Source organism: Trichosurus vulpecula, chromosome 2, assembly GCF_011100635.1.
Source record: "Trichosurus vulpecula isolate mTriVul1 chromosome 2, mTriVul1.pri, whole genome shotgun sequence".
In the NCBI taxonomy this organism is placed as follows: Eukaryota; Metazoa; Chordata; class Mammalia; order Diprotodontia; family Phalangeridae; genus Trichosurus; species Trichosurus vulpecula.
In genome coordinates this window covers 67,783,068-67,810,695 of record NC_050574.1, presented here as the reverse complement: position 1 = coordinate 67,810,695, position 27,628 = coordinate 67,783,068, and the positions used below count along the sequence as shown (strand labels likewise).

The following is a 27,628-nucleotide window of genomic DNA, read 5'->3' as shown; positions in this document are numbered from 1 at the left end:
CACATAGAGGTAGTAGGAATGTTGTGTGTGAGGAGCAGAAAGAAGACTAGTTTGGCTGAATCCCGGTGGGGGAGGGGAAGGAAGTAATGGGCAATGATGCTGAAAATATGTATTGGTCGAAGCCTGATCGTGCAGGGCTTTAAAAGCTAAACACTTTATATTTGATCCTAGAGGCGATAGGAAACCACTGGAGTTCATTAAGTGTCACATGGTCAGATCTGTGCTTAAGGAAAATTACTTTGGTGGGTTGAATCAGTAAGAAATCTGAGATAGACTAATAATAGCTATCATTTATATTTAAGGTTTGCAGCGCCATTTTGTAGATAATGTGTGTAAACGTGTTATTTCATTTGATCCTCACAAACAACAACCCCTCGAAGTGGTTGCTATAATTATCCCCATTTTACAGATAGGGGAGGTGGACAGAGATTAAATTACTTGCCTAGGGTCACAGGGCTACTAAGTGTCTGAGGCTGGATTTGAACTCTAGCCAATCAATCAATGAACAAATCTTCATGACTCTAGGCCCAACACTCTACTATGTCACCTAGCTGTGTTAGTAAAGGAGGATGAGGACTAAGAGACGACTATTAGATTTGGCGATTAGGAGATCACTGATAACTTTGTAGAGAGTATTTTCAATTAAGTGATGAGGTCAGGAGCAGTTTGTAAAGCACTGAGGAAAGTCAAACAAGGATTTCTTGAGTGCCTACTATGTGCCAGGCATTGCGCTAAGCACTGGTGATACATTGAAAGGCAGAAGTCAGTCCCTGCCCTGAGGAGCTCACAATCTAATGGGGAGACAGCAAACAGATTATGTACAAGTAAGCTATACATAGAATAACTAGGAAATAGTTAACAGAGAGAAGGCACTAGAATTAAGAGGAGTTGGAAAAGGCTTCCTCTAGAACAAGGCTTCTTAAACTTTTTCCATTGGGGTTCATTGGTTTTTCGCAGTCTGAGGGCATGCACAAAGAGCGCATGCTTTGTGTTCAGAACCAAGGCTGCAGTGAAGTTGCAGGATGCAACACAGGCAAGCAATGCCAGAAACACCTCGGATTCATTACAAGTTTGATTTTAAATTAATTTTATGTCATTGTGCATTCAGAAACCTTTCTTTCACTGTTGCCAGATTTTTCACAACCTCATATGTGGGTTCTTAAACCCACAGTTTAAGAAGCACTTCTCTAGGAGAAGAGATTTTAGCTGAGACTTGAAGCTAGGGAAGCCAGTGGGCAGAGAGATGGATGCCAAGCATGAGGGGATAGTCAGAGAAAACACCCAGAGCTAAGCAAGGAGTCCGGTGTCACTGGATGGAAGAATATGTGGTGGGGAGTAAGGTGTAAGAAGACTGGAAGGGAAGGAGAGGGCTAGGTTATGACAAGCTTTGAAAGCCAAACAGAGGATTTTGTATTTAATCTTGGAGATAATAGGGAATCACTGGAGTTTATTGAGTAGGGGGTGTGACATGGTCAGACCTGAGCTTTAGGAAAATCACTTTGGTGGCTGAGTGAAAGATGGATAGGAGTGGGGAGAAACTTGAGCCAGAAGAATCAAATATAGGACTGGTTTTTCAAGGAGTTTGACTTAGAAAGGAAGGAGAAATATAGGATGATAGCTTGAGGAGTTGGTAGAGTCTAATGAAAGTTTTTATGGGTAGAGGATCCTTGGGAGTGTTTGAAAGCAGTAGGGAAAGAAACAAGTAAATAGGGAGAAATTGAAGATTACAGGAAGAGAACAGATGCACTCTGCTGGAGAAAATGGGGTCAAATATACATCTAGTTCTGTGACAATGTGACATATGCATTTCAAAAAAATCACCATAATATGCAAAATCATGCAAGAAAAACCACAAGACTTGTGGGGGAAATGGGATTAGGAATAAAACACTCAAAAACTTCATCATGACACATAAAAAAGGAACCTATTAAAAATAGCAAAGTTTCACATGTTTAAAAATAATTAAGAAACACTTAAACACTACAATAAACAAGGTCTGTAACTTTGGGCTGTTCAACCTGTACCTTGGTTCCCATTGGACATAGGCTGGCAAAGTCAATGGCCATGGCCAAGAGGATGGCTTAGAAGGATACAATTTCAGATGTGAGGGGCCAGCAGAAGATGGAAGGGAGTAGGGATGGAGTTCAGATCAGCCTTGCTGTGACCACACCCCTACTACACCAGAAAATATGCAATAAATATGACACTTTGCCTTGAAAAAGACCTGAAGTTTGCTGCAGGAAGTGGGCATCAGAAAGGTTTCTGCTTGTGTATCATTGTGAAGTGGTATAATTTTCTGCATTCTGTTTCTTGTGGATAAAATTGCGCATAAGTAAAATTGAAAGCTCAAATTGTTCCCTAATACATCAATTCCCCTTTAACAAATTTGAATTTTCAAAGCAAGGGTTGCAGCAGAACTGACTATACACAAAAATGGCTGGCCTTAGCATGAAGGGCCACTTCTTTGTCAGAGTTTTGGGGGGAAACAAGAGAGGATGGAAAATGGTATCAAAGTGTTTTTAGATGAAGAGAATATGAGAAGAGAGATCTCATATCAAATCACTTCCTTATTATTAGTAGAGGCAAGGGCTCTAGAAAGAATAAGGACTGCCTTGCTGAAATGAAGGCCTAGTTTAGATTGGATAATCTAAATGTGTAACATAGAAAGCACAGTTTTGACTTCCTGGTGACCTGGAGCAGAGGAGGCAGATAGTGGGAGCAATCCAGGGCTGTGGTTTGGCAAGAGACGAGTAATATGACAGGGAGACCAGGGAAAGAAAGAGAGAGGCTAGAATTGATTATCATATGAAACTCAAATTCCAGTTGTGTGGGTCAAAAGACCACCGGCTCAAGTAAAAAAAAAAACCAGAGGTGTCTTGGTTTCTCCAGGCAGAAAAAAAACCAGGAGCTTTATTTGATCAAGTCTCGAGAATTGGGCATCTCTCACTACCAGGGCAGAGATAGCAGTGAAGAGAGGCAAGGGCAGGGAAGGCAAACAGGGAGATATATACCCTTGTACAAACAATTCTAAGAAATCCCACCCCAGAGGCTGGACCCCCATGCCCATTTGCAGAGACGGGTAGCCTCACAATCTAACCAGGAATAAGTTTTTACCCAATACAAGCACAGAAACTACAGAATTACCTTATAGGGAAACTTTAATGCTAAGATGGCCATTTGTAAGTAGGCTAGGGGAGGGGGAGAGGGGAATATCATCTGGTTTCCCCGAAATCATATGATTTACAGGAAAATGAAACAGGCCTGGTGAGGTTCACATCCTGACTAAATTTGTACTATCTCTATTTGAATATTGCCTTGCATGAGTTATTCATGGGGAAGCTTTCACAATCTTGTATTCCATTCACAGCTGAGGTGACATCTATAAATCTAAAGAAGAAGGGGGAGAAAGACATTCCTAAAGGCTAAATAATCAGATTCCCACAGACTCAAATTTATCCCATTTCCCTTTTCTCTAAATATTGATTCTCAAACATTTTAGATATAAATATATATATATATATATATATATATATATACACACACATATACCCTATGAATCCTTCACACTTTATTCTCTCACTACCTCGCACACAATCAAACTGGGTTAGAAAAGAGCACCTTTTTGTTGCATGCTTTCTGTAGAATGTGATTCTGGACTGGTAGAGTGCTAATGTGACCCTCCATGATGGCTTGAGGGGCAGATTTGGTTTGACAGTTTTGGAAAGGAGTAACATCCTTGTAGGGAAAACAAGTGTGGTTCCAGATACTCTTTGAGACCAATATCAGACAGGAAAGAGAAAAAAGACTTTGGAAGCAGCAAAGATGTAGGAGAAGTTGACTTTTCAACATGTCCCTGATTTCCAGATTGCATCCCTAGAGACTTCAAGGCATTTTCCCTTCAAGTGAGGTCAGAGTCTCTCACTTGATGAAACTAAGATATCTTCATCTTATCTAAAGAACTTATTTACTCTTGCTCATTTTCTGGAATATTCTAATCTATGTAATTTATGCGATTTCCATTTCCTTTGCTTGGATCAATGGATTTACTCATTATTTGTTATTTGTGATGGTCTTTCATGTAACTAGCATTTGGTGGGAAGGAGTCAAGTCAACAGGTTTCAGCCTGGGGTACCTTCCCTCTTTCAAGGGGGAGTAACCAGGAAAGCTAACATTTTAGCAGCTTTTGAGCCTAAAAAAATAGGGCCCCAGACCAGTAATATTTAGTGGCATATATAGATATAATTCTATTCCAGGATCCCTCAGTCGTTCATTAAGCATTTATTAATTGCCTCTGTCTCAGGGGAGAACAATGCAGCCAACTTCCTGGCCCCTTCTCTTGCTCTCTTCTAAGAGGAAATAATGGTCTCTCCCTTGAAGAGGCATATACAAGATTCTAGAGCTATCCGTGGCTCCCCTCCAGTCTCTTGTCTATACATTTATACACCCCATGTCAATATATAACGGGACTTTTGATTATCTTAATTTTTTTTATGGACATATACTATGTTAAGGCATGTTAATCTAAAGAAAACATAGAAATCCCGGGTTGTAATTTCAATTGACACTTTGTCAACCTTCTTATTGTATTTGCCACCTATTCAATTAAGAAAATTCCTTTTAAATAATATGGTTAAACATACAAGGAGATCATACATTTGGGTGACATAGAGACCCTGAGTTGGGATTGTTCTAAAACGTATTTAAGGCTGGTCATTCTTTTATCAGACAGTCAGAACTTATGCTCTGACTCCTTGTACCTAGAGGTTAAGGGAATAAACAATATGAATTTATATGCAACCTAGGCCGTTTGCCTCTTGTAACCAAACTTTCAGGTGGACAGTTGGTGTTTCAATTCCTTCTAAACAGGTGAACCCCGCACCTCCTCCAGTACTGAAGCCCAAGGCTTCAGGTACATGCCTGGGGCTTCATTTTCAGGGTTTGTCGAATGCTTTGCACACACTAGGCAAGTAATAGATGTTTTATGAGTTTATTTTAAGGTCTGAGGAAGCATATGAGTGGAGGTGGGGCGGGGTAAAAAAGCCAAGATGGCAGCAGCGGCTCGGACCATCACAAAAGAAATGTGAGACACGTGTACAGCACTCGTCCTTCCTAGGTCCTGGGTCTCCATGGCCATTGGGCCACCGGGCCTCCGTAGCTCCTCCCCTTCTTCCTCCGTAGACTCGAGGCCCTGCCCGACCTCGGCCTCGGGGGCGGAGCCGAATGCTCAGCATCCAGCACGCGTGCGCCGCTGCCGGAGCAACTCCGCGACCTTAGAAGCTGCGCCGGCCCGCTTCCGCTTCCGTGTCGGGATCATGGCCGTGGCAAATTCAAGCCCCGTCAACCCCATCGTCTTCTTTGATGTTAGCATCGGTGGCCAGGTGGGACAGGGGTGGATTCAGGCAGTCCAGGGTGACTGGGGAAAGGGCTGAAGGGGGTTGCTGCCCGCTGCGCGGGGGGCGCGGGGGAAGCACGTACTTCTCGCGAACCGCATGGCGAAGGGGGTGAAGGCTGAAAAACGGGCGGGACCAATGTGTCCGGAAGACGGGGGGCGGGGGGAAGAGGGCGGAGGAACGGGCGGGACCACGGGCAGGACCAAGAGGCGGGAGGGCAGCGGGTGGGACCAAGCGGTTCGAAGATGGGGGAGAACGGGTGGGACAAAGAACAAGGAGAGGGGTCAGAATCCAGGATGGGTCAGACTGAGCGGGGACCTAGGCACTTGAAGCTGGGGACAATGAATTGGCAGAACCAATTATGGGGGGTGGGGGGAATGGGAGGGACCAGTGACAGGGGAGTAAGAGGAGGGGTGACGTCACCGGCACGCCCTGGAATTGCCCCGCCCTGCAGGAGGTTGGCCGAATGAAGATTGAGCTCTTTGCGGACATCGTGCCCAAGACAGCGGAGAATTTCAGGTCGGGGACTACCCCACACCGTCCTTCCCCGAGTTCAGTGAGACGGGCGGGGCTTGGGGAGGTGGGGGAGGGAAGGAGTCTTCGCCCATGTAACTGTGTCCTTAACATTGTCGGTGTCTGGTCTGTGCCGGCCTCTGTCTTGGAGGACGTAGCATCTTTCCCCCGCTGCAGTCTAACTTTTTTCCGCTACCCTGCTTTAGGGTATAAGCCCAATAATGGGGTTTCTGGATCAAAGAGTATCATTAGTTCTGCAGCTTTTCTTGCATAATTCGAAATAAGTTGGGCCAACTCTAGGTTTTACTCGAAGTACATTAGGGATCCCGTCTTTCCCGGCATCTTTGTATTTTTCCATATTTGCCAATGTGATTGATCTCACATTTTCTTCATCTGCATTCTTTTGGTCATTAGTAAATTGGGGCAGTTTTTCAGAAGAGATATGGATGACTTACATATCTTTGAAAACTGGCATCCCATGTCCACGCATATGTTGGAGTCATAGATATGTAACTCCCTAATCTTGGCTATTTCTCTTAAGATTATGACTACGGAGTCTTGGTGACTCTTAACATTAGAAGTTTGCAGTACTTCTCTATAGATTTTGGATGTTAGATTCTCATAAGATAGGTTTAATGAAAATATTTTTCCCATTCATATCTTTTCCTTTTTTCTAGTTGCATTATTTTTGTTTGTGTAAACTTTTTTTAATTTTACAGTTGAAATTGTCCATTTTGTTTTTTTTAATATTCTGTGTATATTGCAGCTGGTTACAAATCGATTCTTTAATCCACATTTGTGAATGATGACCTTCCATGCCCCTCTAATTTTTTTTTGTGCAACATTTTATATTTAGATTTTTTTTTAGGATCAGGTTTTTGACTTGAAAGAAACTTCAGTGACCCTTATTTTGCAGATGAAGAACCTTATCTGCAGGGAGGTTTTGTGCCTCAGGTAGTAAGTATCCAAGGCAGAATTTGAACACAGGTCCTCTGACTTGAAAACCCGTGATTTTTCCTACCAGACTACTATCCAATTTTCTCAGTGCTTCCTGTCAAATAAAGTAATTTGTGTACATGGATTTGTCAAACATGGGATGCTGTACTGATTTGATTCTAGGTTTTGCTTAGCTAAGCTTTTTCATCATTGTACTTTTTTATATTGTCTAGCACCACATAGTTTTGATGGTTACTGCTTTGTGTAACATAACTTGAGACCTAGTTATGCCAAACACCCTTCACTCCTATTTCTTTCCATTTTCCTCCAAGGTGGTGTTTTTTGTTTTATTTTGTTTTGTTCTGCTTCTCTCTCTGTCTTTCTATTCCCAGTATCTGGGGACAGGGGGAAAGAGCAGAATCCCTATTGTTGGGTACCTGCCTATAACGTTTGTGATGATTCTGTTATTGTCATCTCTGTATATGTGATGGCTTGTAAACAGTGTCTGGTGGTACGTACTTAAACGCACACACACGCACGAGACCCTCTGTTGCTAACACATCCATGTATGTGTATGAGCATACGAGAACCTCTGTTTATAGATGGCTGGTGTATCTCCCTTACCCCCACTCCCAGATCAAGGTCCTATGGTCTCTCAGTGTATATGGTTTTGCAGGTAATTTTTTTCTTTCTTTCAGGCAATTCTGCACAGGAGAATTCAGGTTGGTCTACAAAATGCTGATTTCCCTCAGGCATGGCTTGGATGGGAGCCTCCTGCCCAGAGCTGGAGTCAGTTCCCTTGGGAAGCTGCCATCAAGGCCTGGGGAGCTGTTGGGATCAGAGATGCAGGCCCTGCCTGTCACTTTTCTCTTTTAGTCAATCACCCCATCAGAGGCAGTTTGGGGAGTTAGTGTGGTGGGTCTTTCTCCAACTTAGGGCTGCTTTACAGATGGGCCTGGGATTGTCTGCAGTCCCTCCATTTCTCATCTTTCTCCTTGGTTGTAGGAAAGATGGAGTCCCTATTGGATACAAGGGAAGTACTTTTCACAGGTAAGGTTTGGGGCTGTCAGTCACCCCTCCTTGGGTATGCCAGGGATACCTCCCTCTATACCATGAATCACTTTCTCCTTTCTGATCCTTCTGTTTGTCCTGTTTTTAGGGTTATAAAAGATTTCATGATCCAAGGAGGAGACTTTGTAAATGTAGGTACTGTGTAAGTTTGTCTTGTTTCAGCTTTGCTAGAGTTTTGCTTTATCCTCTCTGTGACTCACTGTCTGATATACTAGAGAGGCAGTTGTGAAAAGAGTAATTGGGAGGAGGGGTGGTAGAGGCGGGCACTTTCTGTGCTGCTCACTTCCTTACCAAGCAAGTGAGCAGTTCTGAGGACATACTGAATCTATTTCTCTTAATCAGCATTTGTTTAGTGTTATGATACACTGTCCTCAGTAGTGTTACGATGTAGTCCTTTCAATCATTTCTCTTTTCTCTACAGTAATCCACAGACCCCATAGCATCAAGCCAAATTCTTGGCACTGCTTTGCCCCCAGGCAGACCTCCCCCTCTCCCTACCCTCAGCGCTGTAGAGCAGGATAGAATGGCTAGGGAAGTCCTAGAAGGGAGGCAAGATTGAACAGACACTTTCTAGAGTCTGGGATGAGAGTGGTTGGTTTGGTTGTCTTCTCTGCCCTCACTTCTGGAGAGGAATGGAATATGTAACTGTGGGGATGGGGGGGATGGGAACTACTGAGGAAATAATGGTGAGGAGCTGATTTTTCTCTCCTTATCCCAAATATGAGCATGTGTGATGGAAGAGAGGCTAGAGAGCCTGAGTGGAGATGCTTTTAACCCAATGCACACGGAGTTTTAAACCCAAATAGCTCTTACACTGCTCTGGCTTTAATCCAGATGCTCTCGTATTCATTTAGTTATTCATTTGTTCGTTCATTTCAGAAAATTAAGTTATGACAAGCTAAGATAAGGCATGGTCACTGCCCTGGTAGAGCTGACAGTCTAGTGGTAGATGAAACACAACAAACCAACAGATAATTGTCATATTCACTGTGGCCTGATGTGCACTAGAAGCATGACACTTCAAGTGCTAGCCTGCATTGTGTGTGCATTTGAGGTGAGCTTTAAAAGATGGGTACTTCTCGTCTCCGTCAGAGGGCACACTTCATTCTGGCCTAAGGTCTGTGGTGACCCTTCCTGATGTGTATGTAGGACCCAGTCTATCTATATCCCTAGTGGAGTCTTTAATTCCTGGGGTTCTCATTGCCTCTAGGGCCCAAGCTCTTAACTCAGGCTCTATCTTCCCTGCTTCACATGCCCTTTGATCCATCAGATTAGAAGCCTAACTTTGACCCTGAGTTTTTATTTGTGATTCTGTGTGGTTGGTGCCCTGGCCATTGGCGTTGTCTACTAGGATGCACTGTGTTGGGTAGAAACTGATTGGCTGTTGGGGAACTTCTAAGGTGAAAGCATCCAATGGACTTTAAAAAGTTTTATTGAAGCCTCTGGTTTTTATAATTCTCTACCCCCCACTGAGCCCTGCCTTGTAACAGATAACAGTTTTGGTCACTTTATATAGCTTGTCTGTATGTGCAGCATTCCCTACCTGTGATCCCCCACCTCTTTCCTGAGAGCAGGGAGGTGGTAACTTTAGAAATGCTTCCCTTTAGGTGAAATTTGATGTCCTTCCCTTTAGGTCTTTCCTCTCTTTTCTCTCTCTGCTTAGGGAGATGGCACTGGAGTTGCAAGCATTTACCGGGGACCATTTGCAGATGAAAATTTTAAATTGAGGCACTCAGCTCCAGGTCTGCTTTCCATGGTATGTAGATCCAGTAGAGGTGTTGGGGGGCATTGTTAAACGCTAGTAACCATCTGAGCCCAGATTGGAATTCTAGTTTTCCTGACTTCAGGCCAGCCTGTGTTACTCAGCTGCCTCTTGTCCTTGGGGACAAGCTAGCCTGCCACATAGGCAGTTCTTTTGTATGGACCTGTGCTCAAACTCATCTGAGTAAGGTGGCCTTGAAAGAGTTGTGGTGGAGAACAGTTTTCTTCTTTGCTCTCCCATGTGCTTTCTTTGAGTCAGAACATATCGTTGGTTCGTTCTCCTTGGAGTCTCCCAATAGGAAAGGATGTCCTTGGGCCCACCCCTGCTCATGCTGTCCCTGGTGTCATATTTATAAGAGCTCTGCAGTAGCCAAGCACTGCAAGCAACCTGCCAGTCTTCCCTTTGTGGAGTTGGGTGGAGGTTGTCCTGGCAATGCCTCTCTTGAGGTCAAGTGCTAGTGATGCCAACAGATACAGCCCAAAGATGGTTCTAGACCCTGTTGTTGAGTATCAGCTAAATGGATGCTACCCAGTGAGCACCTACTGTGTGCCCAGCCCTGGGTCTGGAACTATGGAGAATGGCTGTTCAATCCAGCAGGTTAAATGACTTTCCCAGGGTCATACAGATAAATAAATGTCTCGGGCAGTCTTTGAATTCAGGTCTTCCTGACACCAAGTCCAGCATTCCATCTACTGCACCAGCTAGCTGCCTCTGAGGTTTAAGGGGGTGGGAATCAGAGAATACATCTTAGAAGAGGTAGGATTTGACCAGGGCTTAAAAGATCAGAGGGGAAACCTAATCACTAGAGTGAGGAGAAGGACATTTTAGGCCAAGAGTTTAGAGCAACAGGAGAGTGTGGGACACATACAGTGGACAGTGAGTGGTCCTGATGGGTAGGAGTGTTGGCTATGTGAAGGGGTGTGTTATAAGCTTGGGAGAGTGGCATCGAAGCCAGGTTAGGCTGCTTGAACTTGGTACCATAGGTCCCGGGGAACTAGTGCATGTTTTGGATGGAGAGGTGAAGTGACCAAAAGTAGATAAGTCCTAAGTCTGATGGCAGAATAAAGGGCAGACAGGAGGCAAGGAGAGAGCCCCAGAGGGGAGTGGTTACCTTAGGAAAGATGCTGGTGGTGAAGGCCTGTATGAGGGTGGTACCAGTGAGAATGGAAGGGGCAGACAGAGAAGAGAGGAGAATCATTAGGATTTGGTTATTGATTCACCTCGTGGGGTGAGGAGGAGGAAAGGATCAAGGGTAGTCCCAGGATTGAAGACACGAGGAACCGAGTGTCAGCACAACACACAGAGATAGTAAAATCATAAGGACAAAGCAGGTTTAGAGGAAAAGATGACAAACTCCATTTTGGATATGTTAAGGTTGAAGTGCCAATGGGGACATCCCTTTAGAAATTCCCTTTAGGCAGCTGGGCATGGAAATCTGGAGTTCAGGAGAGAGTCTGGGCTGATGATCCAGATTGGCAGTCATCTACTTGATCCATAGAGTGAATGAGATTTATCAAGGGAGAGAATGTAGAGAGGGAGGGAAAGGAGGCCAGAGTTTTAATCAACTAACCAAAAAAGTTTATGAAGTACTTCCTGTGGGCCAGGGGCTGTGCTAAGCACTGGGGATAAAGAAGCAAAAAGGAGCCCTGCCTTCAAGAGCTTATGTTCTAATGGCCCAGGAGACTTGCATACATAAGTAAACATAAGACCCAGAGGAGATGGAAAGTGGCCTTAGGGGGGAAGTCACTGACAACTGGGAGGAGCAGAGGAGGGCCTGGGAAAAATCACCTGTAGAAGTTGGTCCTTGGCTTAGTTTTGAAGAAAATCAGGGTTCTAAGAGGTTAGGATGGGGAGCATTCTATGCACTTGGGTGCAAAGACACAGATGAAAATGCATCCTATGGGGGGAATAGCTAGGAGGCCAGCATTACTGGACCCTGGGGTCCTGGGGTGTGTCTGGGAGCGGGGGGGGGGGGGGGGGGGGGGGAAGGAGGGGAAGGAGGGGATGTGTTTGAAGGCTGGAAAGGGGAGGAAGAGGCTAGATCGTGAAGGTCTTAAGAGCCAAACAGAAGTTGATAGTTGTTCCTAGAAGGAGCCATTGGAGTTTACTGAGTAGGTGGGTGACCTGGTCAGACTTGAGCTTTAGAATATCCCTTTGGCAGCAGAATAGAGAATGGACTAAAGTAGGGAGACCAATCAGCAGTAGTAAGTCTAGGCCTGAGGTAACTGGGAGGCCTGAACTGTGGTGCTGGCTGTTGAGTGGAGAGAAGGGGACAGTTTTAAAAGTTGTTGTGGAGACAGAAATTATAAGAATCTCAGGAAACACTGACCTGAAGATGCCAGGAAGAGGAGCCAGAAAAACAGATGGAATAGTTAGAAGAAAAGGAGTAGAACAAGGAGGCCTGTAGCATCTTTAAAACCAAGGGAGGAGGGGATATCCAGAACAGGGTCAGGAGCCATGATGTCTGACGAGGCCCTTGAATGGCCATTGGATTTGGTGATGAAGGCATCCCTGGTGACCTTTGAGAGAGTATTTCAACAGATTTGTAGAGAAAGCCAGTCTGCAAGGGGTTGAGGAGAGAGCGGGTGGGGAGGAAGTGAAATTTCTTAATATAAGCAACTTTATCAAGACGTTCACTGGTAAAGAGGAAGAAGGAGATGGAGCAGTTAGTGGCTGGATGTAGAGGAAGGATCCAGAGAAACCTTTGGATTCAGGAGATGTGTCAGTGTTAATAAGCTGATGGGAAGGAATGGTTGGAGAGGGGAAGATTGCTAGAGGCAGGTCCTGGTGGAGACAAGAAGCAAGACTGAGGAAGAGCCCTTTCTTTGAGATGGAGAGAATGGGTGATGAGATCGGGAAGTTCTGAGGAGAGAGAGAGGGAGGTGAGGGAGCATCTATCCAAGGGCCTCAGATAGTAGCAAAGTGAAAATACGGCATGAAGCAGAATGTGTGGCCTCTGCCCTCCAAGAGCTTACAGTCTAGTTGAGACATCAGAGCCTAAGTAACTCTTCTGCCTTAGGTCCACAGATGCCCGGCCCTCCTTGTAGGAGGCCTGTTCTCCTTTGGCTTCTCACTGCAGCTTTCCTTAATTTAAACCAGGCAAACAGCGGCCCCAGTACCAACGGCTGCCAGTTCTTCATCACCTGCTCCAAGTGTGACTGGCTGGATGGGAAGCACGTGGTGTTTGGTGAGCTCAGGTTCTACACCCAGCTGCCTGCTGGCTTGGGCTTCCAGGGAGGGGGCTGTTCCTGGAGCTGTCATTTGCCACCTGCTCTATTGATAGGCTCTCTCCACCTCCAGGTCCTGAAGGGGCCTGAAAGCTTCTTCGGAGCCAGCTGCAGAATGGGGGGAGAGACGCGGAGAGAGCACACAAGAAACAATATCATTTAGCTCTGATTCTTTCCGCAGGAAAAATAATTGATGGACTTCTAGTGATGAGAAAAATTGAGGTGAGTGCATTTTGGCTTCTTGACTCGAGGGTACCATCAGGTCACTTTGTGTTTTAAAGCTGATCCCAGAGTGCCTCAGTTTCCTCATCTGTCAAAAGGGAAGTTTACATCTTCCTGGTCGAGGCCTCCAGCCTAAATTGTCTTTCTTAAATGTGAGGGTATACTCTGTACAGAACAGTTCACGGTTCAGTGTCCTTAGGACCAGAACCACAACACAACAGGTGTTGGCTCACTCGGACTATGCTTCCTTTCCCTAGAATGTTCCTACTGGACCCAACAACAAGCCCAAGCTTCCTGTGGTCATCTCCCAATGTGGGGAGATGTAATGGAGATCGGTGCTTAATCAGGTAAATAGCACTTTTTTTTTCCAGCTTAGCTAGGCTGAACCAAGAAGGTAGAACACCCCCAGCCCCACCCCCACGGAATTCAGAACCCCCACCACGAGCAGAAGAGGGAAGGAGACTGCCGAGAAGAGAGTGTAGTGAGGAAGCAGCCCTTCTGCCTTTAGTGCTGTTGTCTCTCAGGAGAGGGCAGCCAAGGCTTCTGGGAGTCTCCCTTGCCCCAGGTCTTTGAGGTGATAACCACAGTAGCTGACCTTTATATAACATTTTCAGATTGAAAAATACATTAGTTTATCTGGGTCTTAGAACACCTCCAGCAGGCTACAGGAATTATCCTCATCTCAAAGATAGTAACAACTAGCTATCATCCCCATTTTATAGACGAGGAAACTGAGGCAGACAGCGGCGACTTGATTTGCCCTGCTAGTAAGTGAGGCTGAATTTGAACTTAGGTTTTCCCAAGTCCAGCCCCGGGGCTTTGTCCATAGCACCCCAACTGCCCACATGAGGCATTTGAGACCAAGAAGTTACCTGTGGAGGTTCACATGGCTTAGTAAGTATCAGATATAGGATGCAAATCCAGGTTTTCCTGATTCCAAGTTCATCGCCCCCTCTTTGTAGTTTTCCCTAGTACCCCTACCCCTCTGAGAAAGCTATCCCATATAACAAACAGTATTTTGTTTTAAAGACAAAAAGAAGAAAAAGAAGGTTCAATCAATAAAAAATCAACAAAGCCCATCAATAGTATTGAAAACACTGGATTCCCGGGCAGCTGAGCTGGCCAGGCCACAGCCAGGGCATGACTCAGTGGTCTCCCTGTGCACACGTACCTGTGGTTTCTTTCTTTCTCCCTCTCCTGTTCCCTCTCTAACCTCTCTCCAGCCTCTAGTCTCCTGTCTTCAGCTGCCTTTTAGGCATCTCAAAATGGATGTTCTTTAGACATCCTAAACTCAACTTGTTCTCTTTCTCAAAACTGAACTTGTTCTCTTTCTCTCCCAAACCCCGTCCCCCCCCCCAACTTCTCTCTAGTATCAAGGGCATGGCCATCCTCCCAGTCACCCTGGCTTGCTAAACAAGGTGTCCTCCTTAACTCCTTACTCTCTTACCCCCCCCTCCACTCCCCCCCACCACTTATGCAATGAGCAGTCGGGTCCTGTGTTTATATCTTTCTGAGGGCTCTCTCACTCCTTCGACACTGTGGCCCTACTGGGACAAGCCCCCATCCCTCACACCTGGATTCTTGCAGGAGCTGCTAGGAATTTTCACTACCTCAAGTCTCCCCATTGCATCGCATCTTAAACTCAGCTGTCCCATTGATCTTCCTAAAGCACAGTTCTGACCGTGTTAACTTCTCTGGCTCCCTATTGGCTTTTAAATTCCTTGATTGCTTAACCCCTACCTGCCTTTCCCCCCTTCTTACACCTTCCTCCCACACCTGCTATGTGTAATCTTGGATCCAGTGACACCGGCCCTCTGGCTGTCTCTCAAACAAGACTTTCCATCTCCATTCCTAGTGTTTTCACTGGTTGTTCCCATGCCTGGAACACTCCCTGTCCTCATCTCCACCTCTGAACTTCCTTCAAGTCTCAGCTAAAATCCTACCTTCTACAGGAAGACTTTCCTGACCCTGCTTCATTCTGGGCCTTCCCTCAGGTGATGTTTTGTTTATCCTCTGTATAGCTTGTGGTACATGGTTGGTTGTATGTTTTGTCCTCCATTAGATCTCGACCTAGTTGAGGATAGGGACTGTCTTTTGCCTTTCTTTGTATCCCCGACTCTTAGCACAGTGCCTGGCACATGGTAGATGCTTAATAGATGCTAGTCGACTGACTAGCTGTTCTCTTCAGTGGCTTGTGCTCAGGGCTGGAGATAGATCAATGTCTTCCCTTCAAAGTCCTGATCATTGAACAGAGGTCAGGATGAGAAAGACAAATACACAAACAGTGATGTCACAGAGGGGAAAGACATAGGTGTCCAAGTCTAGGGAGAGTGGGAGAAATGTGAGAAGGGAACCATCATTTGTGTGTTCATGTGTCTGGGTATTGGGGGCAGATATCAGCGAAGGTTCCTGAGGGGAACTTGCATCTTTAATTATCTCAGTAGTCTCTAATATTCCTATCCAACCACTGACCTCTCTGCTGGCTCCCTATCTTGCATCTTCAACTTCCCTTCAGACAACTTAGAGTTGTATGTCCAGTAGATGTCTTAAACTCAACATGTGCAAGACAGAATTCATCATCTTTTACCCTAAACCAAGGGTGGTGAACCTGCGGCCTTAAGGCCACATGTGGCCTTCTAGGTCCTTGGGTGCAGCCTTTTGACCGAGTCCAAGTTTTACAGAACAAATCCTTTTAAGGGGATTTGTTCTGTGAAGTTTGGATTCAGCCAAAGGGCTACACTTGAGGACCTAGAGAACCATATGTGGTCTCAGGTTCCCCACGCCCGCCCTAAATCATCTTCCCTTTCAAACTAACCTATTAGACTCAGACTTCCACCCTAGGAGTTGTCCTAGACTCCTCACCATCTCACAGTCCTCCTCCCCTGCCACATCCAAGCTATTTCCAAGGCTTTGGATTTCACCTTTTCGACCTCTCTTTCAATATGCCTTCTTTCCTGTCCTCTGATACTGCTATCCCTCTTAGTACGGGCCTCATCACCTCACCTGGACTGTTGCACTAGCCGCTGGTGGGTCTACCTACCTCAAGTCTCTCCCCACTCCAGTCCATCCTCCGTTCAGCCACTAATGTGATCATGTCACCTTCATACTCCACAGGCTCCAGTGACTGCTTGTCATCTCCAGGATCAAATACAAAATCCTCTTGTATTCAGAGTATTTCCTAAGCTAGCCCTCCCCCCATTTTTCCAGTCTTCTTCTGTCTTACCCACCCCAACCTGTATTCTTCAGTCCAGTGATGTTGGCCTCCTGGCTATTCCTCAAACAAGAAGCTCCATCCGTCTCTTAGCTCTGGGCATTTCTCCATGCCTGGAATGTTCTCCCTCCTCATGTCTACCTACTGCCTTCCCTGCCTTCTTTTGGGCTCCGGCTAAAATGCCAACTTCTACAGGAAGCTTTTCTGAACCCCTCTTATTTTTGGTGTCTTCTCACTTCCCGTTTATTCTTGTTTGCTGCTTGTCTCCCTCATTACATTGTGAACTCTTTGAGAGCAGGAGACTGTCTTTTGCCTTTCTTTGTATCCCTAGAGTTTAGCACAGTGCTTAATAAGCACAGGCACTTGATAGATGTTTATTGACTGACCTCAGTTGGGCCATGAAGGGACAGGGAGACCTTGGGCAATATGATGGCTGACATTGATATATGCAGTTCACATACATGATCATGTTTGAGTGTCACAGTAGCCCTGCTAAGTTTTACAAGTATTAGGTTCATTCTGTAGAATGAAGATCTTTATCTGTAGATAAAGAAACTGAAGTTCTGAGTGAGGTTAAATGACTGATCCATGATCACAGAACTAGCAAGTGTTGAAGTGGGTTTGGAACCCCAGTCCAGTGTGGTTTCAACTTGGTAAAGACTTCCACAAAGCAAGTCCTTTTCCCTCTAGAGGACTCAGCTTCTTCCTCTGTCAAAAACAGGGGTTGAGAATAGAAGATCTCTCACATACACTTTTTGTCTAGATCCTAGGAGCCTGGGATAGTGTAATTGTTCTCCATGTAGGCTGTTGACCATTCTGCAATTTAGAGGCTCATCTCCTATCCTGGGCCCATTCTAAAGGCCTTACCTGCAAGACTTAGCAGGTCTGAGCCCTTGGGCCAAGGGGCAGCTTACTGAGAGAAGGAATGCCTTAATTTTTCCAAGAATGAAAAAGCTTGCCAGAGGCATGGAGGTGCTGTCTGCTCTCAGTTGGCATCCTGAGTTGCTACGAGAACAGAACTAATGCCGGCAGCACCTTGTTTTGAGGGACTGGAAGAACAAGAAGACAAGCAGCCTTTGGGGTGATGGTAGCAATGTTCTCTTATGCTGCCAGTCTGGGCAGATTCCCTTCCATTTACCTTTCTGTACCTGCCTCCTACTTCTTGGGGAGAATGTGAAGGTAGCTATAGGGCCTGAGGTGGTGTGGGTTTCATGTGAAAATACTGGTCTAGGGCACACTGGAGGTTGGGTATTTGTTCAACATATACTTGTTTGCCCAATGTAGAATTCTAGAATGTAAGAACAGGAAGAAAGGTCATCTAATCCTATCCTTTGTTGTGCAAATGGGTAAACCAAAGCCCAGAAATAGGCAATGACTTTTTCAAGACCATACATGTAATGGGGGACAAGATTTGAACCCAGGTCTCTTGCCTCCTGGAGTAGAATATTCTTTTTAATGGTTCCATTCCTCTTTTTATAAATTTATTTTTTATTTTTAGTTTACAACTCTTAGCTCCACAAGTTTTGGGGTTCCAAATTTTCTCTCCCTCTCCTCTCCCCTCCCCCCCAAGATGGCATGTGATCCGGTGTAGGTTCTGTATTTACCTTCACACAGAACTTATTTACATAATAGTTCAGTTGTAAAGAAGAATTATCACCAATGGAATGAATCATGAGGAAGAAGAAACCAAAAAAGAAGGGAAAAAGAGAGCAAATAGTTTGCCTCAATCTGCATTCAGACTCCATAATTCTTTTTCTGGATGTGCATAGCTTTTTCCATCATGAGTCTTTTGGGGCTATCTTTGAACCTTGCATTGATGAGAGGAGGCAAGTCTATCAAAGTTAGTCCTTACAGACAACCATGTGTCTGTAATCGTGTATAATGATCTCCTGCTTCTGGAGCAGAGAATTCTTTATGCTAAACTGTACTGCCGCATAGTAGAGAGGCCTGCTTTGTTGGAGACCCCGAGTCAAGGGTCTGCTCCCAGAGGTTATTTTGGGTTTAGGCCAGGCCTGCTGGGTGGGATAGGATCCAAGAGGGCTTAGCCTGACCTCACTTTAGGCATTATCCAGTTCAAAGTCAACAAATATTTTCAAAATTCTGAAGCAAGAGCAGGAATTTGGATCCTGCCACAGGCCTAGCCTGTGCCCCAGATCCAGCCAGCCCCACCCAAGAGACTGCCTGCGGTGTAAATAGTAGCCATTATCGTGGGGCCACAGATGTTTGTCCTGCATTTTACAAAGGCTAAAGGGCCACTTTATGGCCCACTTGCTGGGGGCCCAGAATTCAAACCTGAACCTCCAGTTATTCCAAAGCTGTTGGAAGCTGGGTGGAGGTGAGAAGGAACTGATTTAGGCGTGTGCCCTGATTGAGCAACTGCAGGGTGCAAGGCCACCTGGGGTTAGGGAAGGGAAGGGTGGGGCCATTCCTTTCTCTTTTCCTGCCCCTCCCACAGGATCTAACTGACTCCAGTTCTGGGGCTTTTTGCTAGTTTGCTGAAGTTCTTATCCTAAGCCTTGCCAAGGTTTACCCTAATTCAGCCCTGCCTAACCCTAGGATTTCTCTCTGGCAGGAATACTTCCCCTACTTTCCATTTATTTCTCCTACTCAAGCAGGTCGCTGAGAGGTGTCTGATAATAGTTGTTAATAAATAATCCAGGGCTCTTAAACAAGAACTCCAACAACATACATTATCCCACTTGGTCACCTACTGTGATAAATGGTGTCCCCATTTTACAGATGAAGAAACTAACCTTAGACAAGTTTGACTTGGCCAGGGGCCATAGTGATTTAACAGCCAGGCTAGGACTGAGCCTTGCTCTTCCCACTCCCAAGGTCAGTAGTCTTTCTTTTGCACCACTTCACATGGGCACAACCCTCAGAGCTGGCCAGGTTCATCCCACCTGTTCAGAGGTGTTTCCTTCCTTTGGCCCCCACAGAAGTCCATGTTTCTCTTGTTTTAGGCCTCCTTTTACCCTGGTGATGCCTCTGAGAAGATGGGTTGCCCTCCCACCTTGCCTGCCTTTGTGATCAAGAAATAGGACCTGCCATGGATTCAGGACCCCAAGCCTTTTATTTTTTAAGTTACCAACTGTAAATAAAGCTTGTGTTTTGGTTGTCTTTTTTTTTTTAACTCTAAGAGGAGTCTCAGTCTTTTCACTCAGGCTAAGCTAGACCTGCTGGGATGACTGTGGTTTCACCTCCTAGCCAGTGTTTTTCTCTCTTTCCTAGGCAGTGCTGCACATAGCTATGGAACATAGCTGAACTGAGGAACAAGACTGCTGTTAGAAATGTGTCGCCCAGGCACAAGGTTTTCAGTTTTCTTCCTACTGCTTTTCTCCAGTTTCATCCTTTAGATAAGGGACCATGAGAATAATAGAGGAGGATTCAACAGAGGGATGAATTCTAAAGGAAGGTGGTTAGCTTGGGGTTTAAAGTTGTCAAGTCCGCAGTTGTCCTCCAGGCAAAAGAGAGGCAGTTTCTTTATGGATTCCTTTAAGACCACCAAGGAAAAGGGCCAGGGTCTGAATAAAGAAGCTGCAAAATTAGAGTAGATTGCAAGGCCTTGGCCCCATCAGTCTCCAATAAAAGAACTAGGTCAAAATTTAAGCATTGGGCTCCTGCTGTACTTGGGGTACAGTAACTCACCAAATTACTAGTGGCTGGCATTGTCAGAGCTTGGGCAGTTAAAAGTCCTTGGTCAGTCTTTGGACTTCTATTTCCAAAAAGTGGAGCTAGATTTTAGCTAGTAGGCCATTTACAAATAAATTGGCCTTTGCTGATGTGTGCCTACTCCAACAAGGCTTCCCTTGTTCAAAACTAGTTTGGATCTCTAAGAATTGCCTTGGGGGACCTGTTTTTGAGCCACAATCATCTTCTCTTTATGGATGCACCTTGTGCATGAACAAAAACAGCATTGCCCTGCCACGCCCCCCTCATTCACCAGTTTTGCTGCCAGTAACAATCAGGGTTGGGGGCTTCCAACAAGCCTCGGAAAGAGGTCCACAATTCTATATACAACATACTGGAGCTCCAGTGTGGGCGAGCCCACGATCTCGGGGGAAGCCTTTTCATCTGCTGGATCATTGGTTATTAGGAAATTGTCCCCTTAAATCCGCCACTGCGCCTTCCACCTTCCTGCCATGCTGGGCTAGGCAGAACAAATCTCGCTCCTCCACGTGACAGCCATGAAGGCAATCGCCTTTCTCTTTTATTTTGGCCATTTTCAAAAATTAAGTTCGTCGTAGGTTTTCTCTCTTACTAGGCTGATCCTTCTATTTGAATATTTTCATAATATGATAAAAAAGGAAAATTGCTGCCCTACTCCGGATAGTAAAGGGTTCTGTGTCTAATACGACCCCTTGTTCGTAGAACAAGATAAATGCCCGAATTAGAAAAAGAAATCAGATCCACAATCGGGGGCCCCCAGGGTGCCCGAAGCCGGTGTGGGGCCATGTGGACCCCGGAGGCGGGGTTAGCGAAGGTGTCATTTAGCCAATTTCAAACCCTCCTCCCCCCGCTCCCCACACACACTCTCTCTTCCGGGGAGGGTGGGGTGTGAACCCGGGGCAATCCTTTCTTCTTTGCCCTCGTCGATCCCGAGAGCTATCCCGGCCCAGCAAACCCAGCTCGCCGACCAAAGAGCTAGGGACCAGGGCTGGGTTCGCACTACAGTGGGCCCCAAGTCACGTACCCTCTGCCCGCCCTCTCGGGTATACTCTATGGTTCAGCGGTGGCTTCCCTCTAGTTCTAGTTCCGGTCTCGGTGGCGGCGGCGGAGGCTGGAATTGCTAGTAAGTCCGGACAAATTACTCTTCTAACAGCCAATGAGAGCGGGGGAGTGATGCGCCCCCAGCCAATGAGAACTAGCACTTCTGGTCAGGCGGCGGATTGATGGCATTTTGAGCCAATGAGCGGAGCATAAGGCGGGTCGCTCGGAGGGCTTATCCCGCCCGTCCCGCCATTCTCGCTAGTTCGATCGGTAGCGGGAGCGGAGAGCGGACCCCAGAGAGCCCTGAGAGCAGCCCCACCGCCGCCGCCGGCCTAGTCACCATCACACCCCGGGAGGAGCCGCCGCTGCCGCAGCAGGCCCCAGTCACCATCACCGCAACAATGAGCAGCGAGGCCGAGACCCAGCAGCCGCCCGCCGCCCCCCCCGCCGCCCCCGCCCTCAACACCGCCGATACCAAGCCCGGCATCACCGGCAGCGGCGGAGGGAGCGGCGGTCCCGGCGGCCTCACATCGGCGGCGCCCGCCGGCGGGGACAAGAAGGTCATCGGTGAGGGGCATGGGCTGAGCCGGGGCCCGGCGGGGGTGCAGTGGGGGGGGGGGACCGTTAGCTGAGGGGGGTGCGGCGCGCGGCATGGATTCCGCGCGCTGCCGCCGCCCTCATCTCCTCCCCTTCCCCTCCCTCCCCCCTGCGCGCGCCGGCCGAGTGTCCTCGTGCCCAGGGCGACGCGCCCGCGCGCCGCCTCCCGCGCCCCCTATGGACCCCCGCGCGCCGCCGCTGCCGCGCGCCCACCCGCCGTCCCCTTGCCTCCCTTCCCTCGCGCGCTGCCCGCCGCGTGTGTAACGGTTTCCCGGCCTCGGGGCCTCCGGGGCGGCCACGCGCCCCACGGGCGAGCGCCGTTGTGTGGGTTCCCTCCCCTTCCTGCACGCACTCCCTCCCTTCCGCGTGTAGACCGAGGGCGCGGTGCCCGCCCCTCCCGCCGCCTGCCTCCGCAGGCCGGGCGGGGGCCACCGCGCGCCTTCCCCTCACGTGCTCGCAGGGATCCTGAGGCCTTCCCGGCGGCTGCCCGGGCGCCTCCCTCCCGGTGCCCGCGGTCCCCGCCTTGCCCCCGGGCCCCAGCCGGAACCTCTGAAGCCTACGGGGAGGGCTGGGTAGGGGGGTGGTCCAGCCTCCGCGGGGTTCGGGGAATTTTTTTTTTATAACCTTGGATTCCTTCCTTTTTTCTCCCAGCAACGAAGGTTTTGGGAACAGTAAAATGGTTCAATGTAAGAAACGGCTATGGTTTCATCAACAGGTGAGAAAACGAGCTCCAGCAGCTTCCGCCCTGCCCCTTGCATGCTTCCTGGCCCACGCTTTCCACGGCCTCATGTAGCAGATTCATTTGTTCCAGTGGTCCCTTCGGAGGGAGACGATCTCCCGAAGGGTGACCCAGAGCAGCTGTCTGCGCAAAGATAATTGAATAGGCCTTTTCTTTCATGGTTTTGTAACTAAGTTCTAATCTCAACACTGACTACAACAGCCTTAAGGTGTTTTGCAATTAGAGGGGTAAGTCAGTAGCGGTTAAATGAGCCCTCATTTGAGGAGAGTAGTTGGCAAATTAGGAGGCTAAACAAAATCTGCACAATAGAAATCCCACCCAGGTGAAACATCAAAACATTCTGAAAAGTCTTCTAGAGGAGTCCCTATTGTTTTGATTTCAATAAACATGTAGTAACCACGATGCTTTTTTTTTTTAACATAACCCTTGTGAGGACGGTGTTCATTAACATTGCATCCAATTAACCTTTTTGGGTTTGTGGTGCAGTGATGTAGTGAATTATAACTGTTTTGCTCTCTGCCTAGTCTGAGGGTAATTCAGTTTGAGGCTAGCCAAATGTGATGTGTTTTTGTTTTTTTTAGTTTTTGGCTTTTCCATTTTATTTTTGTTTCCTGTGTAGCAGCAGCATACGTTGGGTTCTCTTGTGCCCTTTCTTTGTATGACAAGCAGCAGTGTGAAATTGCTAAGGAAAATGGCAAAATATCCATTCCTTCCAAAACAACAAGTTTTCTAATTTTGCAGCTTGGGGAAGGTGGGGGTGGGGCAATAAAATTTTGGTCTGAGGTATTGTCCACTTACTATACAAAGATGGAGAGATTGACTTGTTTTGGGGCAGTTAGGTGGCTCAGTGAATGGAGCATCAGGCCTGGAATGAGGAAGACAGAGTTAAAATCTGACCTCAGTTTAGCTGAGTGACCCTGGGCATGGTCACTTACAGCCTCAGTTTTCCTTATCTGCAAATGGGAGTAATGATAGCGTGTACCTGATAGGGTTATTATGAGGATCAACTGAGGTAATTGTAAAGCCCTTACACAGTGCCAGGCATACAGTAAGCACTATATAAATGCTAGCTATTAACTGTTGTTTTCATTATTGCTGTTAGTGTGGGATTTCTCTCGAATTTTTTCTGGTAGTGGAGGCAGGTATTATGTAGTAGAAAGGCGTTGAATTCCAATGCCATTTCTGCTACTGTGTAGCAATTTGATGTGGGGGCCCATTGCCCTTTCTAGGCCTCTTATTTATTTATATGTAAAATGATAGGGTTGGATTTGATTTCTAAGATTCCTTCCAGCCCCCAAATCCTGTAATTTGCCTTCAGTCAAATGAAGTGTCTTTTACAGTTTCCGTTGTAATCAATGGAAGCCTTTTCAGGCTAGTAAAATAGCCATGAAGCCAATGGAGTCTTGGTTTATTTTTAACTGGTCACTGATAGAAGATATAAATCTATTTTGACAGACTGGGCAAAATTAGTGCTTCTCAGGTACTCATCTTGCCCTGGTAGCAAGGATGTATCCAAAAGAACTTGAGACATAATCTGCAAAATATATAATATGATCCCTGGGAAATATTTTGACAGATTCCAGGGAAAAATGCAAACCATGTGATAGGCTAGAAAAGGAACAGTTCAATTAACCACAGACAGGTTATTTTTGATTTTTTTTTAATCTGTATGTCATGTACCTAACTTAGCTATAACTTCCTAAGATTTAGCTCTGAAAGGTAGAATATTATCATAATTACAGAAGTACCTCTGTAAGGTTGTTCTCACCAAGGGCACAGTAGCTTGAATGACTGTGTTGTAATCAAACCACACCGATGTCATGTAGCTTGATTGAATCTATTTGTAACATTTTTCCTTTGGGACTAACTATCCCATAGTGCTAGACATTCTACTTTAGTTCATAGTGTGCTCATAGCAAGTGTTATTTAACTTCCTATTTTCTTGCTACTGTGCCTTCCAGGATGTTTTGACTTTTTACTTGGTTGGGATTTCTATTTTGCAGATCTTATATGGGTTATAACCTTCCCAAATGCAGTTGGATCCAAAGGGCAGTCTGACCTAAACTTTTGAGGTTACAGTTTTAGGGCTTTTCCTGAATCTTTCCTAGTGATATATCTTCCTCTTTTGCTCTAATCATAATCCCTTACATATTCTTTTGAAGCTTTTTTGTTAGTTCACCACTTTTTAATGATTACACTTTTATCAGTGGTTGCAGGATTTAATGTCTCTGGTGCTTTTTCCCCCCACTGTTGGGGACAGGGTTCCCCAAAATGTTCCAGTGATGGCCTCTGCCTTATCTTTCCATTGTTTGGGTTTTTTTCCTTCCTTATCTTTCACCACAGCTAATTGATGACAAATAATTACGGTATTCTTTCTTTGCACTTATTCCAGTCCCAAAGGTGTTTTTTTTGTTTTTTTTTTTTTTTAGATGATGGGGGAGAGGAGGTCAGGGTTTTGTTTTGGATTTTTTGTCTTTTTAACTGCTTCCATGGAGTTTAAAACAAAACAAAACCCTACAGTACTGGAACAGCTAAGTGGTGAAGTGGGTAGAGCCCTGGAGTCAGGAGGACCTGAGTTCAAATGTGGCCTCAGACACCTAACTAGTTGTGTGACCCAGAGCAAGTCACTTAACCACAGTTGCCCCCCCAAAAAGGTTGCTTCAAACCTCTGGCACCTACCTTTCATCTATCATTTTCCATTACAGGACAACTTCATGTAATAAGTAAAATATTAATTCATCCCTGAAATAAGAAATAAGCCTTTTTCTATTATGAGCAAATGAGACCAGCTTTGAAACCTTACTTTGAAAATCACTTCCCTAGCCTGCGGTTGACTTCTGACTCAATTATCTTCTATTCCACTACCCAACTGACTCCAGCTTGGATACAAAAGGAGGAAACTCATTGCATTAGAAAGCCAAATACAAACTCTCTTGATCCTTTTATTTGGATTAGTTGGACCTCTGCTACTACTAATGCCTTCATTTTCCCCCCATTTTTGGAGAGTTAGTCCAAATTACGATTTGCTTTTTTTTTTTTTTTCTAAGAAATGTATTGAGTTTCACAAGGTCATCCATCCTAAGAAAGGGAGACAGTGGCATAGTGAAAAGAGTACTGAATCTGGACTCAGGAAGTTCATATTCTGACTCTGACATTATCTTTGACTATAAGGACAATAACCCTGAGGCTCAGGTTCTTCAACTGTAACTATTACATAGCCTGCCTCACAGGCTTGTAAATAAAGTGCTTTTTTAAATCTTGAGGACCTAGAAATGGTACTACTTAAGAGCACTGCGCTGGTAGTTGAGTTCTGGATTCCAGTAAAATTTCAGCTTCTAATTAGCTGCGTATGAAGTCATTTCTGTTCTCTAGGCCTTAGCTCTTTAGGAGGAGGAGATTTTCTTAATGTCTGATCCTTAGGACTATTGATAATCAACATGCTTATACATCAAGTTAATGGCTTCTAAAAAGCTTGAGGGGGCTTAATGTTTTAAGCACCTACAGTGTACCAGTGCACTGTGACTACAGAGATGGAAAGGACCCTTCTTGCTATTAATGAACTTGAATTCAGTGGGAGAAAGAAAAGTAAACCTTTTGAGTACAACCAATAATAAAAAAACACTTTACGAAGAGTTTTTGCTCATAAAAGCTCAGGCCAGGTGATAGTAATGATGGTGATAAAGTTCATCTGGTGCTTTACATACATTATCCTATTTGAGCCTCCCAACTTTATGAGGCAGGGAATAAAACTTTACCCCTTTTAACAAACAAAGAAACTGAGGATCATAGGCCAAGTGACTTGTCCCGTTGTTACCCAACTGGTGAGTATTCCAAGTCCATCGCCTCAACTTTTGAACTGACAGTCTGAACTAATAGGATTCGTGATATTAACGCAGTTCCTTTTACAGTTGGAATTGCATTTTGTTAGGGACAAAATATTCATAAAGCTTTAATTAACTGTAAGTTGCCAAGTAATCCAGGATATGAGAGCTTGGAACTTTAAAGCAGCAAGCACTTAACTTTGCATTTATTAGTAATAGTAAGTTTGTGACTCAGGCAGTGTGGCCTAGTAGAAGATAAACTGGATTTGACTCAAAGCTGGATTGAAATCATACATCTTCCATTCACTAGCTGTGTGACTGATCACAAAATGACCACATAAATGTTGCTATGGTAGATTCATAGATTGTTAGAGGACAGCACCAATTTGGACATGACTTACTGGCATTTGACATATTTTGGGCATGTCTTCAACTAAGCATAGATTTGCTGAGAGTCCCCTAATTTGTGGTTCAAGTGATTTTTCCTGGGGATGTATTGGTGTGGCAGGGTCACCCTCAATCTGGTTTAGTCTATGCTGAGATAGTTTGTTGGGGTGTGGCTGATGAACAAACTACAGCTTCTTGAAGCCAGAGGTGAAAGTTAGATGAATTAGGTGGACACCAAAGGCAAATGAGCAGCCCTATAAAGAGCTCTGCAAGCCCTCCCACCAAAGGTGCTAATCTTCTCTGAACACAGTGTCTGAAATTAAATTTGAACTCGGGGTCTTCCAAGCCCAGTACTGTATCTACTGTGCGGCCTAGTTGGCCATCTTGCTGGGCTTAGAATGTTTACTGAAACCAAATCCTGTCAGGGAAGGGAACTATATCCTAAATATTAGACTAGATTTCAGTTTTTATAATGAAAAAATTAGGTGAATCTCAGCAGATTGGATTGTTCCTGCAGTGCAATGTACTAGATAGTGTAGAGTTATTGAACTGAGTTGTATGGAAGTATGGTGTTCTTCACAGCAGAACATGAAAGGAGGTTATTCATTAGAAACATTAATATTAATATTTCAATTTTCTTAATGTATTTTAAGTTATTAGGTGTATATGGAACATTCTAGGACATCTGTGGGAGTATACTTGGATTTATGCGAGAGTGGTTGTGAAATTGGAGTGTAGAGATCAGGGTATTAGCCCCAGCAATTAGTTTGGACTGAACAAAGACACTTTTCTGATGAATCTTTGGCTTCGTGGAAGTGGAATTTCAGGAACTCTAAGGTTTTTAAAGGCATTCAGTACATTTGGCAATCTTGCTTCAAAGGTTTGTTTTTTTTTTTTTTTTATAAGCAAGTATGATTTTCCGTCATAGCAGTAAGATTTTTTTTCTATGGATCTGTACCTGGCTATGATTTGTTTAGGGCTCCTGGTTTGTCCAATCCTGCTGAGGACTGAATAGATGTATTCTGTGACTGACAACTAAAGA

The 27,628-nt window shown here is 45.5% G+C and overlaps 2 protein-coding genes across 8 annotated transcripts in view; both read left to right on the top strand.

Moving 5' to 3' along the window:
• The first annotated feature begins 5,239 nt into the window (after positions 1-5,239).
• Positions 5,240-19,471, top strand: PPIH (peptidylprolyl isomerase H). 5 transcript variants are annotated; one of them, XM_036747504.1, is made up of 10 exons: positions 5,240-5,378; positions 5,845-5,909; positions 7,538-7,561; positions 7,845-7,889; positions 7,999-8,041; positions 9,574-9,666; positions 12,772-12,859; positions 13,081-13,121; positions 13,379-13,468; positions 19,296-19,471. In XM_036747504.1, exons 1-9 carry the CDS (start codon positions 5,313-5,315, stop codon positions 13,445-13,447), a joined length of 534 nt encoding a protein of 177 aa, XP_036603399.1. In that variant the 5' UTR covers positions 5,240-5,312; the 3' UTR covers positions 13,448-13,468; positions 19,296-19,471. The 5 variants fall into 5 exon arrangements, with proteins under 5 accessions (XP_036603399.1, XP_036603402.1, XP_036603401.1 ...); XM_036747507.1 differs by lacking the exon at positions 5,845-5,909 and having other exon boundaries at positions 5,283-5,378; XM_036747503.1 differs by having other exon boundaries at positions 5,296-5,378; positions 5,845-7,561.
• A 1,612-nt stretch (positions 19,472-21,083) lies between these two features.
• YBX1 (Y-box binding protein 1) overlaps positions 21,084-27,628 on the top strand; it is a 29,699-nt gene continuing 23,154 nt past the window's right edge. For 2 of the 3 annotated variants that reach the window (XM_036747501.1, XM_036747500.1), the window contains exons 1-2: positions 21,084-21,609; positions 22,291-22,354. In XM_036747501.1, the coding sequence (XP_036603396.1) occupies positions 21,444-21,609; positions 22,291-22,354 (230 nt within the window). In that variant the 5' untranslated portion in view covers positions 21,084-21,443. The remainder of the gene's footprint in view (positions 21,610-22,290; positions 22,355-27,628) is intronic. The other variant, XM_036747502.1, reaches the window with a different exon arrangement.